This window comes from Oncorhynchus tshawytscha, linkage group LG19 (genome assembly GCF_018296145.1).
Source record: "Oncorhynchus tshawytscha isolate Ot180627B linkage group LG19, Otsh_v2.0, whole genome shotgun sequence".
NCBI lineage: Eukaryota > Metazoa > Chordata > Actinopteri > Salmoniformes > Salmonidae > Oncorhynchus > Oncorhynchus tshawytscha.
The window spans coordinates 46,655,661-46,671,700 of NC_056447.1; the positions used below are offsets into that span (position 1 = coordinate 46,655,661).

At 41.3% G+C, this 16,040-nt stretch overlaps 1 protein-coding gene across 2 annotated transcripts in view; it reads left to right on the forward strand.

Annotated features, from left to right (window-relative positions):
• Positions 1–16,040, forward strand: part of cep290 (centrosomal protein 290) — a 69,161-nt gene that overhangs the window by 15,079 nt on the left and 38,042 nt on the right. For both annotated transcript variants that reach the window (XM_042301759.1, XM_024380080.2), the window contains exons 3-22: positions 1,005–1,088; positions 1,966–2,035; positions 2,139–2,185; positions 2,632–2,781; positions 2,984–3,037; positions 4,446–4,592; positions 7,706–7,888; positions 8,102–8,191; positions 8,777–8,899; positions 10,330–10,453; positions 10,770–10,942; positions 11,168–11,330; positions 11,766–11,866; positions 12,082–12,148; positions 12,310–12,422; positions 12,609–12,693; positions 12,926–13,062; positions 13,200–13,364; positions 14,944–15,093; positions 15,277–15,392. In XM_042301759.1, coding sequence (XP_042157693.1) covers positions 1,005–1,088; positions 1,966–2,035; positions 2,139–2,185; positions 2,632–2,781; positions 2,984–3,037; positions 4,446–4,592; positions 7,706–7,888; positions 8,102–8,191; positions 8,777–8,899; positions 10,330–10,453; positions 10,770–10,942; positions 11,168–11,330; positions 11,766–11,866; positions 12,082–12,148; positions 12,310–12,422; positions 12,609–12,693; positions 12,926–13,062; positions 13,200–13,364; positions 14,944–15,093; positions 15,277–15,392 — 2,342 coding nt within the window. The remainder of the gene's footprint in view (positions 1–1,004; positions 1,089–1,965; positions 2,036–2,138; positions 2,186–2,631; positions 2,782–2,983; positions 3,038–4,445; positions 4,593–7,705; positions 7,889–8,101; positions 8,192–8,776; positions 8,900–10,329; positions 10,454–10,769; positions 10,943–11,167; positions 11,331–11,765; positions 11,867–12,081; positions 12,149–12,309; positions 12,423–12,608; positions 12,694–12,925; positions 13,063–13,199; positions 13,365–14,943; positions 15,094–15,276; positions 15,393–16,040) is intronic.

Genomic DNA, 16,040 nt, shown 5'->3' on the forward strand with positions numbered 1-16,040 from the left:
AGTTCCCAGTCGTCTTGAACTCACTGAAGTCAGATTTCCGAGTTTACAGTTGTTTTGAGCGCGGCAGAGATCATGCTGGATTGACAGCATGGCCAATGTTGAATGTAAACCCAGACTTGGGACCACACACACAGGCAAGTGATTGCAATGCTGGCAGTTAGCCACTGATTCCATCCAAATAACTCATTCTTGAATTTGCGATTTCCAACTTGTTGTGTAATGTTTATTTCCAATGGCCGATGAGGATCGATACGTTTTATCTGTAATTACTCTTCATTTTCTACTTCATTTGACAAGGATTAAAAAGGATTTGCCAGTAGATTGTCGACTTGGTTCATGATGATGACTGCTAGCTAAGATTTTGAAAGTATGATGTTGACATGTCCAATCAAAGCTACTGTAGATATAATGTGATTTGACTTAATTTTATCTAGGGCCAATGACCTTGCACCTTCTTGGATGGGCACTTCTTTGGTAACTGTATGCCAGCACCCAAGGGGCTTGATTTTTCCAGCTCTACCCTTAGATTTGGCAGTGACGTAGTGTCTCCATGAGTGACAGAACGCTGAGCCAATCACAGCGCAACTAGAGAACATTACCAACCCCTTAACTCTGTATTTTCTACTGGCTGCCCCACCACCACAGAAAGCACTGAGCTAGGCTGAAACACCTGCATTTTGGAGCTGCCTTACTCAAGAAAGCAAAAAAGAGACCATGTTTGTATGGAGGCTTAATTAACTCAATGATATGTGGCACGTATTTATGCAAAAATAACATGCAACAGGTAACGTGGCTCTGTCCCAACTGCCCTTAATGATGGGTCACCACTGGACAGGAACATGCATAAAATACCAAGCAGTACTTGTTCCTGGGTCTTGACAGACTGTTATGCTCAGGGTTTACTTAATTTTGCACGAATCAGTACTGTTGTTGCTGTGTTTCTGCCTGAGGACAATTTTGCTTTATGTTTCATTGAAAAGCAATGGTGCTCTATTTCTCTACAGGTCAAACGATGGGAGCGGGAGTTGAAAGATGGAAGCCCAGAGAAAATTGTTCACCTCTTGCGAGTCGTTCAAGGCCTTCTGAAGGTGTCCAATGCTATTATTACCCAGACACATCCAGAGATGCATTACTCAAGCTCACTAAAACTGTGCTGAAATAATTTTATCCAGTGTTAATATCAGAGTGGAATACATTACATAGTTGCTTTGAAGGAATAAGCTCTACACAGTGTGGTATAATTAATATAGAAAAGTTTGATTATATTTGCTTCAGATACTTGACCTGCTTTTGGGTGGATTTACAGTATTCATCTGTTATAGTCTCAGTTTCATGTAACGTACAGTTGCGGTCAAATATATTGGCAGCCTTGCACTTTTCTTAATTAAATAATTCCATATTTCTTCTAAAACAAGTTGAAATTTAAAACAACTTTAGGTCTCCACACCTTGTTATTGGATGTTCAACATTGCAGAAACCAGTTACATTTTTGTAAACTTAAGTTTACAATTTTTATTTAGGAAATCAATGTAAAATGGCATGGACAAAATGATTGCCACCCTGGAGCTAGTACTTGGTTGCACAGCCTTTGGCCACGATAACTGCCACAAACTCTTCTTGTAGCCATCAATGAGATTGCTGCACCTTTCCAATGTATGATGGGTGCACTCCAACAACTACTGTTTCCAGCTCTCGTCATAGGTTATAGCTGATTCAGGTCATTGATGGTTAGTGTTTGTCTGCAGTTATCTTGGCCAAAGGCTGTGAAACCAAGTACAAGCTCCAGGGTGCCAATAATTTTGTCCATGCCAATTTTCTTTATTTAAAAAAAATAAAAATTGTAAACTAATATTTACTCAAATAAAATGATTTCTGCAATGTTGAAAATCCAATAACAAGGTGTGCTGACCAACATTTTCTATATAAGGTACACCGCCCAAGCTTACTTGTTTTATTTTTTTGCAGTTGAAGAAAGAGGAGGTTACTATGGCATTTGAACTCATCGATAATGCCGGGACAGAACAAGCTAGATCGGGTAGGTGCATAGAGCATTGTTTTCAATCCAGTTGTTGGGACGAATATTTGAAATTAATGGCCCGCAGTAGATACTACAACAGTATCTCTTTCATGTCTTACAGAAAATGAGTGGAAGGCCAAGGAGTTACAGTGGGAAGAAGAGTTAGAGGTAAGGCTTGGTGTGAATGTTGTCATTAAATTGAACTGTGAAGCATTAGGGTCCAATCAAAACTGCAGTTTCTGGAAAGCAGTTTTGATTGAATTGGAGCACAGGTCATTTCAACTCATGCTCAGTTTTCTTCAATAGGACTTAGTACACCTCTCAACCAATAGTAAAGTCCCTCACTGTCCACAAAGGAGATTGTAAGCTGTGACCATAGAATGACGGCACTTAAGGAGATTAGAGTGCTCTGCTACGCTGCAGTTTGTTGAGCTGTTCTCTGCGTTTCCTGAACAATAATTTGGCCCTGGGACTTCTTTCACACGTTCATAGAAGCAAATGGAGACATAACCTAATCTTGTTTTTCGAGAGACTGGTGGTAGTTTAAGTACATGAGTAAGTGTTGTAAACAGAGGGGGCCTGAGAGTTTGTTGTCTGCTTGATTTCCTGTCCAGATGGCCAAGAAGTCGGGCGTTGGCGGCGGGCCAGATACTCGCTTCCTGCGGGACGAGATGCGCACACTGGAGGCCCAGTTGAACCGTAGAGAGAAGGATATCCAACAGTTGGAGAAAGAGACGAGCAAGGAGAAGAAAATCAATGAGGAAGTATGACCTTATGTTATGAGACGTCATTAATTCCATAGTGAGCTAGTGCTAATGTGTGTCATTGTGTTCTCAACACTATACTAAGACCTTCCTACTTTGTGCAAAATGTTCAATTGATTTTATTGTATGTAGCCTATACAAAGTAATCTCCCATTGTGTTCACAATTCCAATGCAACTAATATCTCCCATGTGTTCCCACAGTTGATGATTCGGGCAGAGGAGGCTGAGGATGAGAGCAGGAAGCTGAAAAGAGAGGTTAGTGACAACATAGTCGTGTCTGAATTGGGGAGGCACTACCTGAACACTCATTTTTGTTTGCGTTTCAAAATATTTTGCTACATTGTGCCCAAATTATGATAATACCCTTTTTAGTGTAAGAGCTGTTTGAAAAGACGGCCTGAAATTTCAGCCTGTTTTGGTGGAAAGGAGTTTTGGCCTGCGGTACATTTCATAATAGATCAATAAGAAAGAGAGTTCCAAACCTTTCTGACAATAACAGTTCGTTTTCTGTTTTCCCCTCCCCACTCAGACCACTCCCAGAAAGTGGTAGCAAAATTCTTGTTTGAGAAATTGCTCTTTGCAAAAATAAGCTATTTTAGTTTGTTTTTGACCATTTTAAATGAAAACAATCACATTAAGGTTCTTCATTGTTACCCAGAAATAATTTGACTTTAAGATAAGAATAGCTGCATTGGACCTTTTTAAGGTGAAAATAAGTGTTTGTCCAAGTAAGGAGAACACCAGTGAGTGTCTGTCTGCGTTTGTGTTAACTGTTCATAATACGTGTATGACAGTATACACCAGTATAAGTGTATGTTAACTGTTCATAATATGTATATGACAGTATACACCAGTATAAGTGTATGTTAACTGTTCATAATACGTTTATGACAGTATACACCAGTATAAGTGTATGTTAACTGTTCATAATATGTATATGACAGTATACACCAGTATAAGTGTGTTAACTGTGTGTTAACTGTTCATAATACGTGTATGACAGTATACACCAGTATAAGTGTATGTTAACTGTTCATAATATGTATATGACAGTATACACCAATATAAGTGTGTGTTAACTGTGTGTTAACTGTTCATAATACGTGTATGACAGTATACACCAGTATAAGTGTATGTTAACTGTTCATAATACGTGTATGACAGTATACACCAATATAAGTGTGTGTTAACTGTGTGTTAACTGTTCATAATACGTGTATGACAGTATACACCAGTATAAGTGTATGTTAACTGTTCATAATACATGTATGACAGTATACACCAGTATAAGTGTATGTTAACTGTTCATAATATGTATATGACAGTATACACCAATATAAGTGTGTGTTAACTGTGTGTTAACTGTTCATAATATGTATATGACAGTATACACCAATATAAGTGTGTGTTAACTGTGTGTTAACTGTTCATAATATGTGTATGACAGTATACACCAATATAAGTGTGTGTTAACTGTTAACTGTGTGTTAACTGTTCATAATACGTGTATGACAGTATACACCAGTATAAGTGTATGTTGTAGTATGTGGTTGGACAACTATATGATGATGCAGTAGTTACTGTATAACCTGTGAGAGTAGATTAGGCACTGGGTCCCACTACTCCTCTCTAACTGTGTCTCCTCTCCTGCGGTGTGTGTCAGAACGAGCAGCTCCAGCAGGATGTAGACTTCTACAGGAGGGAGCTGGACCAGAAGGAGCCAGTCCAGTCCAGAGAGGAGAGTACTGAGACACAGAGGAGACTCAACTCAGCCAACAGACAGCTCTACCAGTGCATGGAGGACGTTCAGGTACTGCAGACCCCTTTCATACAATTTATTTATTTTATTTAACCTTTATTTAACTAGGCAAGTCAGTTAAGAACAAATTCTTATTTACAATGACAGCCAACCCCGGCCAAACCCTAACCCGGACGACCCTGGGCCAATTGTGCGCCGCCCTATGAGACTCCCAATCACTGCCGGTTGTGATACAGCCTGGAATCTAACCAGGGTCTGTAGTGACGCCTCTAGCACTGAGATGCAGCGCCACTTGGGAGCCCGAAACTTCCCTAATTTGGATATTTATGCGTAACCAGGCCAGCGCAGTACAACTCGCCTTGACTTGGCTCAGTAGTGTCAAAAGGGTATTAAGGACAAGTCGTGACTTGAAAAACACATGGACAAAATCTTCCAAATCAAATCAAATCAAATTTTATTTGTCACATACACATGGTTAGCAGATGTTAATGCGAGTGTAGCGAAATGCTTGTGCTTCTAGTTCCGACAATGCAGTAATAACGAGCAAGTAATCTAACTAACAATTCCAAAAAAACTACTGTCATACACAGTGTAAGGGGATAAAGAATATGTACATAAGGATATATGAATGAGTGATGGTACAGAGCAGCATAGGCAAGATACAGTAGATGATATCGAGTACAGTATATACATATGAGATAAGTATGTAAACCAAGTGGCATAGTTAAAGTGGCTAGTGATACATGTATTACATAAGGATGCAGTCGATGATATAGAGTACAGTATCAACGTATGCATATGAGATGAACAATGTAGGGTAAGTAACATTATATAAGGTAGCATTGTTTAAAGTGGCTAGTGATATATTTACATCATTTCCCATCGATTCCCATGATTAAAGTGGCTGGAGTAGAGTCAGTGTCATTGACAGTGTGTTGGCAGTAGCCACTCAATGTTAGTGGTGGCTGTTTAACAGTCTGATGGCCTTGAGATAGAAGCTGTTTTTCAGTCTCTCGGTCCTAGCTTTGATGCACCTGTACTGACCTCGCCTTCTGGATGGCAGCGGGGTGAACAGGCAGTGGCTCGGGTGGTTGATGTCCTTGATGATCTTTATGGCCTTCCTGTAGCATCGGGTGGTGTAGGTGTCCTGGAGGGCAGGTAGTTTGCCCCCGGTGATGCGTTGTGCAGACCTCACTACCCTCTGGAGAGCCTTACGGTTGAGGGCGGTGCAGTTGCCATACCAGGCGGTGATACAGCCCGCCAGGATGCTCTCGATTGTGCATCTGTAGAAGTTTGTGAGTGCTTTTGGTGACAAGCCGAATTTCTTCAGCCTCCTGAGGTTGAAGAGGCGCTGCTGCGCCTTCCTCACGATGCTGTCTGTGTGAGTGGACCAATTCAGTTTGTCTGTGATGTGTATGCCGAGGAACTTAAAACTTGCTACCCTCTCCACTACTGTTCCATCGATGTGGATGGGGGGTGTTCCCTCTGCTGTTTCCTGAAGTCCACAATCATCTCCTTAGTTTTGTTGACGTTGAGTGTGAGGTTATTTTCCTGACACCACACTCCGAGGGCCCTCACCTCCTCCCTGTAGGCCGTCTCGTCGTTGTTGGTAATCAAGCCTACCACTGTTGTGTCGTCCGCAAACTTGATGATTGAGTTGGAGGCGTGCATGGCCACGCAGTCGTGGGTGAACAGGGAGTACAGGAGAGGGCTCAGAACGCACCCTTGTGGGGCCCCAGTGTTGAGGATCAGCGGGGAGGAGATGTTGTTGCCTACCCTCACCACCTGGGGGCGGCCCGTCAGGAAGTCCAGTACCCAGTTGCACAGGGCGGGGTCGAGACCCAGGGTCTCGAGCTTGATGACGAGCTTGGAGGGTACTATGGTGTTGAATGCCGAGCTGTAGTCGATGAACAGCATTCTCACATAGGTATTCCTCTTGTCCAGATGGGTTAGGGCAGTGTGCAGTGTGGTTGAGATTGCATCGTCTGTGGACCTATTTGGGCGGTAAGCAAATTGGAGTGGGTCAAGGGTGTCAGGTAGGGTGGAGGTGATATGGTCCTTGACTAGTCTCTCAAAGCACTTCATGATGACGGATGTGAGTGCTACGGGGCGGTAGTCGTTTAGCTCAGTTACCTTAGCTTTCTTGGGAACAGGAACAATGGTGGCCCTCTTGAAGCATGTGGGAACAGCAGACTGGTATAGGGATTGATTGAATATGTCCGTAAACACACCGGCCAGCTGGTCTGCGCATGCTCTGAGGGCGCGGCTGGGGATGCCGTCTGGGCCTGCAGCCTTGCGAGGGTTAACACGTTTAAATGTCTTACTCACTTCGGCTGCAGTGAAGGAGAGACCGCATGTTTCCGTTGCAGGCCGTGTCAGTGGCACTGTATTGTCCTCAAAGCGGGCAAAAAGTTATTTAGTCTGCCTGGGAGCAAGACATCCTGGTCCGTGACTGGGCTGGGTTTCTTCCTGTAGTCCGTGATTGACTGTAGACCCTGCCACATACCTCTTGTGTCTGAGCCGTTGAATTGAGATTCTACTTTGTCTCTGTACTGGCGCTTAGCTTGTTTGATAGCCTTGCGGAGGGAATAGCTGCACTGTTTGTATTCAGCCATGTTACCAGACACCTTGCCCTGATTAAAATCAGTGGTTCGTGCCTTCAGTTTCACACGAATGCTGCCATCAATCCACGGTTTCTGGTTAGGGAATGTTTTAATCGTTGCTATGGGAACGACATCTTCAACGCACGTTCTAATGAACTCGCACACCGTATCAGCGTATTCGTCAATGTTGTTGTCTGACGCAATACGAAACATCTCCCAGTCCACGTGATGGAAGCAGTCTTGGAGTGTGGAGTCAGCTTGGTCGGACCAGCGTTGGACAGACCTCAGCGTGGGAGCTTCTTGTTTTAGTTTCTGTCTGTAGGCAGGGATCAACAAAATGGAGTCGTGGTCAGCTTTTCCGAAAGGGGGCGGGGCAGGGCCTTATATGCGTCGCGGAAGTTAGAGTAACAATGATCCAGGGTCTTTCCACCCCTGGTTGCGCAATCGATATGCTGATAAAATTTAGGGAGTCCGTTGATTCCGTTGATATCATTGCATGATTTACAGTATGTTTCTTACTGTACTAACCCCAGACCTGTGTCCTCATTCCTCTACCTCTAGCGTGCGGAGGAAGAGGTCGCCCACCTGAAGACACAGAACGATCAGATGCAGAAGAGCCTAGAGGAGTCAGTGAAGGAGATGGAGACGATGACTGACGAGTACAACAAGATGAAGATCGTTGTGCAGCAGACAGACTCCATCATGGACCAGCTGAGGAAGGAGAGGGACCACGCCAAGCTACAGGTAACCTAGAGGGACAAAATTACAGGTTGCAATCTGGTTTTCCGGTTATACGGACAAATGTAAAGGTTGAACCTGGGAAAGTTTCAGCACGGCTTTGCATAGACTTTATGAAGCATTTCTAATATTGAATCATTATTGTGAATTGACAGTGTAAATAACATACATTCATTGGTGTTGAATAAAAACAATATACTGCTGTGTTCTTCACTTCAGGTCAGAGAGCTGACAGAGCAGATTCAGAGCCGGGCGGAGGAAGATGACCCAGTCATGGCAGCCGTGAATGCCAAGGTGGATGAATGGAAGGTGGGTGTTCTCACATTATTTACCTGGCTGAGAGAAAAGGCAGCAGGCGATACACTGATTGTATCAAGTATTGCATGCTGCTGTCTGTATGTTTTCTGAATCATTAAAGAACTTGACAGCACATAGCTAATTACAGTACCAGTCAAAAGTTTGGAGACATCTACTCATTTAAGGGTTTTTCTTTATTTTGACTATTTTATACATTGTAGAATAATAGTGAAGACATCAAACTATTAAATAACACATATGGAATCATGTAGTAACCAAAAAAGTGTTAAACAAATCAAAATACATTTTCTATTTGAGATTCTTAAAAGTAGCCATCCTTTGCCTTGATGACAGCTTTGCGAACTTCATCCAAACTTTTGACTGGTACTCTATGTATAGAGGAAATATTTACATTTATTCTTCACACTTCAAACATTAGTAGTCAATCAGCATAAATTAAAACATTTTAGCTCGGGGCCTGTCCTCATCAAAGCATACTGCCTGGTTAGTTGCAGCTGTGTTGTTTTGTCAGTGGCCCTGGTGATCTCTGCGTTTTTCTGAGTGGCCTTGATTGTGTCTGTGTTTTGTGATTTTCAGAGAGTGCTGGCTGGGAAGGATGAGGAGATCATGGAGTACCAGCAGATGATCCGCGAGCTAAGGGACAAGCTACGCTCGACCCAGATGGACACGGACAAGAGCAACATCATCGCCTTGCAGCAGGTCCGTCTCAAAGCTGAAATCCTTATCTTTATGTAAATACATACATATTAATACATCTAAGGAACTTGGCTAGATCTGAATTTTACATTTACATTTTAGTCATTTAACAGACGCTCTTATCCAGACCGACCTACAGTAGTGAGCAGCTTACAGTACGTTTTCAAACTTCAATAGAGATAATTCATTGTTCCTGTGAGGGAACTTTTTGTGCAGTATTTGGTACATACAGTACATGCAACGACAAATTACTTTAAAAACGGTGACATTTTATACCATATTAGGAAATCTCTAAATCTATAGGTTCAAACAGTGTGTTTTTTGTTTATCTTCATCTTTGAAATATCTGTCTGTTGAAAGATATATATTTCAACTGTGAAAATATTTAACTTAGTGCCAGGGGCTAAGTTTCTACTAAGATAACATATGGAATTGTTTTAAGATGGTCATACCAAGGATCATTTAGCTATTTGATTTAGAATTTTAGTATCCCTATAGGTATAAAAAATATATATACAGTACCAGTGCAAAGCTGTAATTTGTTTAACACTTTTTTGGTTACTACATGATTCCATATGTGTTATTTCATAGTTTTGATGTCTTCACTATTATTCTACAATGTAGAAAATAGTAAAAATTAAGGAAAACTTTTGAATGACTAGGTGTGTCCAAACTTTTGACTGGTACTGCATATAAAGACATTGAATTGGGCTTTTCGGCTATCAGCCCATAGAAACACATTGAATAACAGATTCATACATGGAAAAATAGATATTTTAAAATTCTTTAAAAGGAAGTATGTTTGGAAGTGACTGTCCTATATCTGAAAGATATAAGAAGTATGTATTTATTTTTTAGCGTGGAATGACCACCTTTGACTTGAAATGCCCTATTCACTTCCATTCATTTTTCGGCCCAGTACCGGATAAACTTCAGACGAGTCCTGTGACACTTGTGGGGGTTGTAGGTAAAAACTGAGAACACCATCTTGTTCATGAGAGTCTCACCTTCTATGGAGGGGTCATATTAGTGTGTAGCCCAAACCATTCAGACACTACAGGCAGATGTTGGCACATCGGCGGTACTGACTTCAGACAAGATACTGTATCTTTGTGTTCCATCTGTCATTTCCACTGCAGCTTCTCTTCTGTTCATTCTGTTCTTTTCTCCTGTTTTCTCCTGTCTTTACTTGCACTCCCGTCACTAACTCGTGGCCAGGTCATATATGAGCTATGTGGTGTAAGTTACTCGGCCCTCCATATTTCTTGTCTATTTTACAGACCTCTCTCTGCTTTCATTTCATTTCACAAGATCTCATGTCTTTTATTACACGTTATTGTACACAAATCACAACCTGCTGTGCTCTTCCGTGGTTGTCCTTGTACTAACGACGCTGGTTCCAAACTAATAAAATGTTTGTGAATGTCTTCAAGGCCGTGCTAGAGAGAGACAATCAAATCAAGATGCTGACAGAGCAAGTGGAGCAGTATACGGGGGAGATGGAGAGAAATGCCCTGCTCATAGAGGAACTCAAGAAGCCCCTGAAGAAAGACAGAGGTGCGTGTCAAATTGTCTTGTTGTAAAAGCACATGGATCTGGATGCTGTTAACAAGGAATGTTGTTCTGGTGTCAGCCAAGGCTGCTATGCACCAACATTGCTATAAGATTGAAAAAGTGTGGGTGTTCTCTGCGGGTTAGTTGGTGCCAACTTTACAGTATATTTTTTAGCTTCAGACAATTTAGCTAAAATGTTTCTTAAAGGGAAGACATTTAGCATGTTAGGGTTAGCATTTGTATCTCTAGTGTAGCACAGAGCCATAAACTCTGATTTAGCATTATTAGCAATAGCTTATAGCTCAAAGTTTTTCCCCAGGTCTGCCCTCAGCCATCCAGCAGAGGAAGCTGGACGAGCTAACTGCTAAGCTGCAGGCCACAGAGACAAGAGCACAGGAAGCAGAACGTGTGGCTGAGCTAGCCGAGACAGACGCCAGGGACAAGGACAAAGAGCTCAGTGACACATTAAACCACATGAGACTCTATGAGTCTGTAAGTCTGCCTAGCCTGCCCAATTTCACAAATGCTCAGTTGCTTAAGGTCCTCCAACATAATAAGTCCAAAAAAACTATTTTCCCCCATCCCTGTGGTGATTCTCATGACTCATGCAAGAGGCTTTGTTTTTGAGATGTCTGGTCTGTCAAATCTTGTATCCTAGATTAAACAAAGTATGAAAGCCATGGCTGATCTATCTTGGCTCTCTTTACTGTCCTGCAGGGCACTGATGGTCTGCAGGTGGCCATCGCTGAGATCAAAGAGTGTAAGAATCAGATGAGAGTGCGAGACCGTGAGGCGGAGGCTATGACCAGAGAGATCAACCAGCTGGAGATGAGAATCAACAACCTTCTGGATGAGAACGAAGATCTTAGGGAACGACTCGGTAAGTCACACACAAAACAAATGTAATTAACAAACTTCAAGTCACATTTTATTTATGTTAATTTCACAATGTCTCAACATGTTACAGATAGAAATTTAAAATAAGAACTGAAAACAACAACAAAGAAATCAAAAACAGGGAGACAGCAGACACAAAATTAATTTCCTGTTGGATTGTGTTATATTTCATAAAGTTAATGAATGATGTCATTAGCTAGACATTTTTTCATTGTTGAATATCCTTTCATTTAATAAAAGATAACAAGCAATAAACAACAAAGACATAAAAAACAGAGAGACAGCAGACATATTTGATTTCCTGTTGGAAGGTGTTATATTTCATAAAGTTAGTGAGTTACCTTATTAGCTAGACATTTTCATTGTTGGATATCCTCTCATTCAGGTTCTGTATTCATCCATCATCCTCTTTCATAAGGTCTGGAGCCCAAAGAGGAAGTGGATCTGACAGAATTCAGAAGAACCAAATCCCTGAAACAGAGGCAGTTCCAAGCAGAGAACCAGGTTCTCACCAAAGAGGTAGATAGGGATGGGAAGGAACCTCTTGATGTCAATTTGACTGTGTCCCATTTGGTACCTTGTTCCCTACATAGTGCACTAAAAGAAGTAGTGCACTATACTATGGGCACTGGTTAAAAGTAGTGTACTATATAGAGAATAGGGTGCCATTTGGAACGAAACCTTTAGCTCAACCTGTGGCCCTGTTTCCCTTACGACCCCACTTGACTCCACAGATCGAACGACTGGAAGAGGAGAGACTTGAACTGAAGAAACAAATCAGGCGAATGGTAAAGGACAAAGGTAAATATCCGCTCCATGCTACACAACTATAGGAGGGAGATATGAGTTGGTTAGCCAGCATGCCATACAAGTACTGATAACAAGTTAGTAGTATTTCATCCCCCATTTAACTAAGTCTATTTCTATTTTTGTGCTGATAAACCCACTTTTCTCCATCATAGGGATCACAGTGACCAGCTCATTGCTAGAGGATGATGCCAAGCCCACCAGATCCATCAAACTGACACCAACACCAGCATTCAGTTCTGCAGATGAGGAGGAGATCAAAAGCAAGGTTAGATGACAGAAGGAGATGTCAGAATTCTGGTCATTTAAAAATGGCCTTTATAAATCAGTATATGACCTAACCATGACATCACCGAAGACATCACCCTGACATTTTTTTGCCAGTTATTTCCACTGTATGGTTTATGTGGGCTATATCCTGTCTTATATACATCCTTTCCCACTTGTTTTACAGTATGAGCATCTGAGGAGAGAACTGAACCATAAGGAGAGAGACTTTGAGCATCAGAGGACCCAGTCATCTCAGTTTAAATCCAAATGTATGTACAAACTGGCAGTATAATGTATAGTAGGAAATGTTGAAGTAGTTTTATGGCTACTCACAGCATTTCATGCTATACGCTGTCAGAAATGCACACTATGTGTTCCTCAATACTATTTCCCAGTAAAGGACTAGGTAGTGTCAATGCATTGAGTGAGAAACGTGGATGTCCAAAGGAATCCCTGAACACAGTTGGATAAGCGCTGCTGTCTTCTCTTTGTGTCCCTTAGTGGAAGACTTGTTTAAGGAGAACAAGCAGCTGGAACAAGGTATGAAGGAGATCCTTCAGGCCATCCAGGATGCTCAACAGAAAACCCCCTCCTCACAAGCTGCTGTCTCTATCCCCAGTCTGGAGAAGCTGGTCCGTGTAAGTGTAACCAGTAGCATCATCACAGCTGTCCACATGTTATATGTCGTCACTCTATTGTTCTTAGAATGTTCATTCACGCCCTGAATTGAAATGGAATTGACCCCAACCCTGCTCCGCCATGTTCCATGTTCCAGGCAATAGAGATGAAGAACTCTGATGGGAAGTTTGACACCAGCCTCCACCTGAAGGCCCAGGTAGACCAACTGACGGGAAGGAACGACGAGATCAGACAGGAAATGAGGGCAGCTCGGGAGGAAGCTGCCAACACCATGAGTCAACTGGTCAAAGCCAAAGAAAAGGTATCCAGCTGGCTGGTTGTACTTACTTTACAGTATGTAGGGCAAGTTGTGAGAAAGCCACAGAATTATATTTTGCTGTTGTATGAGTGTATATACATTTTTCACAAAGGGACAAATAATGTCTGTCCATTTCTTTCTTTTGTCAACTTGTTGTATATTATTTTTACCACAGGCAGACTGTTTTTGAAGGCAACAATAGTGTTGTTAATGGCAGAAACAATCAGGTACCTGCAGGCTATGAATAACTCAATGTTAAGTAGTAATGGCATCCAATCCATATGAACCTCATACCTACTGGCACTGTAATTCCATTCCACCTCAATAGCTTAAAGCTGGACTCCTTAATTGGTGAAACTGCCACGTCCATCTGCAATATTCCAATAACAAAGAGGTTACTGCAAACAACCAGCACTGTTTCTTTTCTCCTCTGACATCGTTGCCCGCGTGATAGAACACCAGAAGATGTACTGCATGTATTTTTACCATGCTCCTCACCTCCGCTTCGTCAACAAAACAAAAACAGTAACAGCGGTGGTGGGGCGGACAGTGGCGCTGTTTCCCTTACTTTGATTCCATCGTTAAATTGTTCCATGGATATTGTTGCATATCTGTGGCTTTTTCATTGCAGTCTTTTGAATGTCTAGTAAATAGGCACTGTACTACTGCCATTGATACCATTTAAGACTACATCTGCAATAGGGGATACCATTTAAGACTACATCTGTAATAGGGGATACCATTTAAGACTAAATCTGTAATAGGGGATACCGTTTAAGACTAAATCTGTAATAGAGGATACCATTTAAGACTACATCTGTAATAGGGGATACCATTTAAGACTAAATCTGTAATAGGGGACACCATTCAATACTAAATCTATAATAGGGGATACCATTTAAGACTAAATCTGTAATAGGGGATACCATTTAAGACTAAATCTATAATAGGGGATACCGTTTAAGACTAAATCTATAATAGGGGATACCGTTTAAGACTAAATCTGTAATAGGGGATACCATTTAAGACTACATCTGTAATAGGGGATACCATTTAAGACTACATCTGTAATAGGGGATACCGTTTAAGACTAAATCTGTAATAGGGGATACCATTTAAGACTACATCTGTAATAGGGGATACCATTTAAGACTACATCTGTAATAGGGGATACCATTTAAGACTAAATCTGTAATAGGGGACACCATTTAAGACTACATCTGTAATAGGGGATACCATTTAAGACTAAATCTGTAATAGGGGACACCATTCAAGACTAAATCTATAATAGGGGATACCATTTAAGACTAAATCTGTAATAGGGGATAGCATTTAAGACTAAATCTATAATAGGGGATACCATTTAAGACTAAATCTATAATAAGGGATACCATTTAAGACTAAATCTATAATAGGGGATACCATTTAAGACTACATCTGTAATAGGGGATAGCATTTAAGACTAAATCTATAATAGGTGATATCATTTAAGACTAAATCTATAATAGGGGATACCATTTCAGACTAAATCTATAATAGGTGCCAAAATTAAAACTGTTTCCCTTCTATCTCTGTTGGTCAGGTGACCCGTTTGGAGGGCGATATGGAGGCGCTGAGAAAGTCCAAAGGGGGCGGGGTAATCTTTAGGACCCTGAATCTCCCTGAAGACATGGCCCTATCCAGCACTGAGGTTATCAGCTCTCTGAATGAGTATGCTGTTCGACTGTTACGGGTCAGTCTCGCCCAACTTCGCCCATCACTGTTAGCCTAATCGATTGTGTTTGAGATTGACAACAAAGCAGTTAGCAACTGCAATGCAGTCGATCTCAAACACGCACTATTTCTTGTATTATTCTCTGTAACTCATCTCACGAATGATCTGAGAGACATTTTCACAAATAATGTTCTTTTTTAGGAGGTTAAAAACAAAGAGGAGTCAAGCCAGCAGCTGGTGGCAGCCTTGGAAGAGTACAAGGGGAAGTTTGCTGTGATTCGCCATCAGCAGGGACTCCTCTACAAGGAGCACCAAAGGTACAGTAGGGCAGTTGGTTGAGATCATCTGCAGCTAGAGGACCAAACTTACTGTACATCAAATGTATTTATAAAGCCCTTCTTACATCAGCTGATGTCACAAAGTGCTGTACAGAAACCCAGCCTAAAACCCCAAACAGCAAGCAATGCATGTGTAGAAGCACGGTGTACGGCATGTACAGTATGACAGTGGTGCTGCGTACCTACTAGAGGTCGACCGATTGTGATTTTTCAAACCCGATACCGATTATTGGAGGACCAAAAAAAGCCTATTGATCGGACGATTTTTATTTATTTATTTGTAATAATGACAATTACAACAATACTGAATGAGCACTTATTTTAACCTCAAATAAATAATGAAACATGTTCAATTTGGTTTAAATAATGCAAAAACAAAGTGTTGGAGAAGTAAAAGTGCAATATGTTCCATATAAAAAAGCTAACGTTTGAGTTCCTTGCTCAGAACATGAGGACATATCAACACATGAGCATGAGGACATACCAACACAAGTTGGTGGTTCCTTTTAACATGAGACTTCAATATTCCCAGTTAAGAGGTTTTAGGTTGTAGTTAATATAGTATTTCTAGGACTATTTCTCTCTATACCATTTGTATTTCATATACCTTTGACTATTGGATGTTCT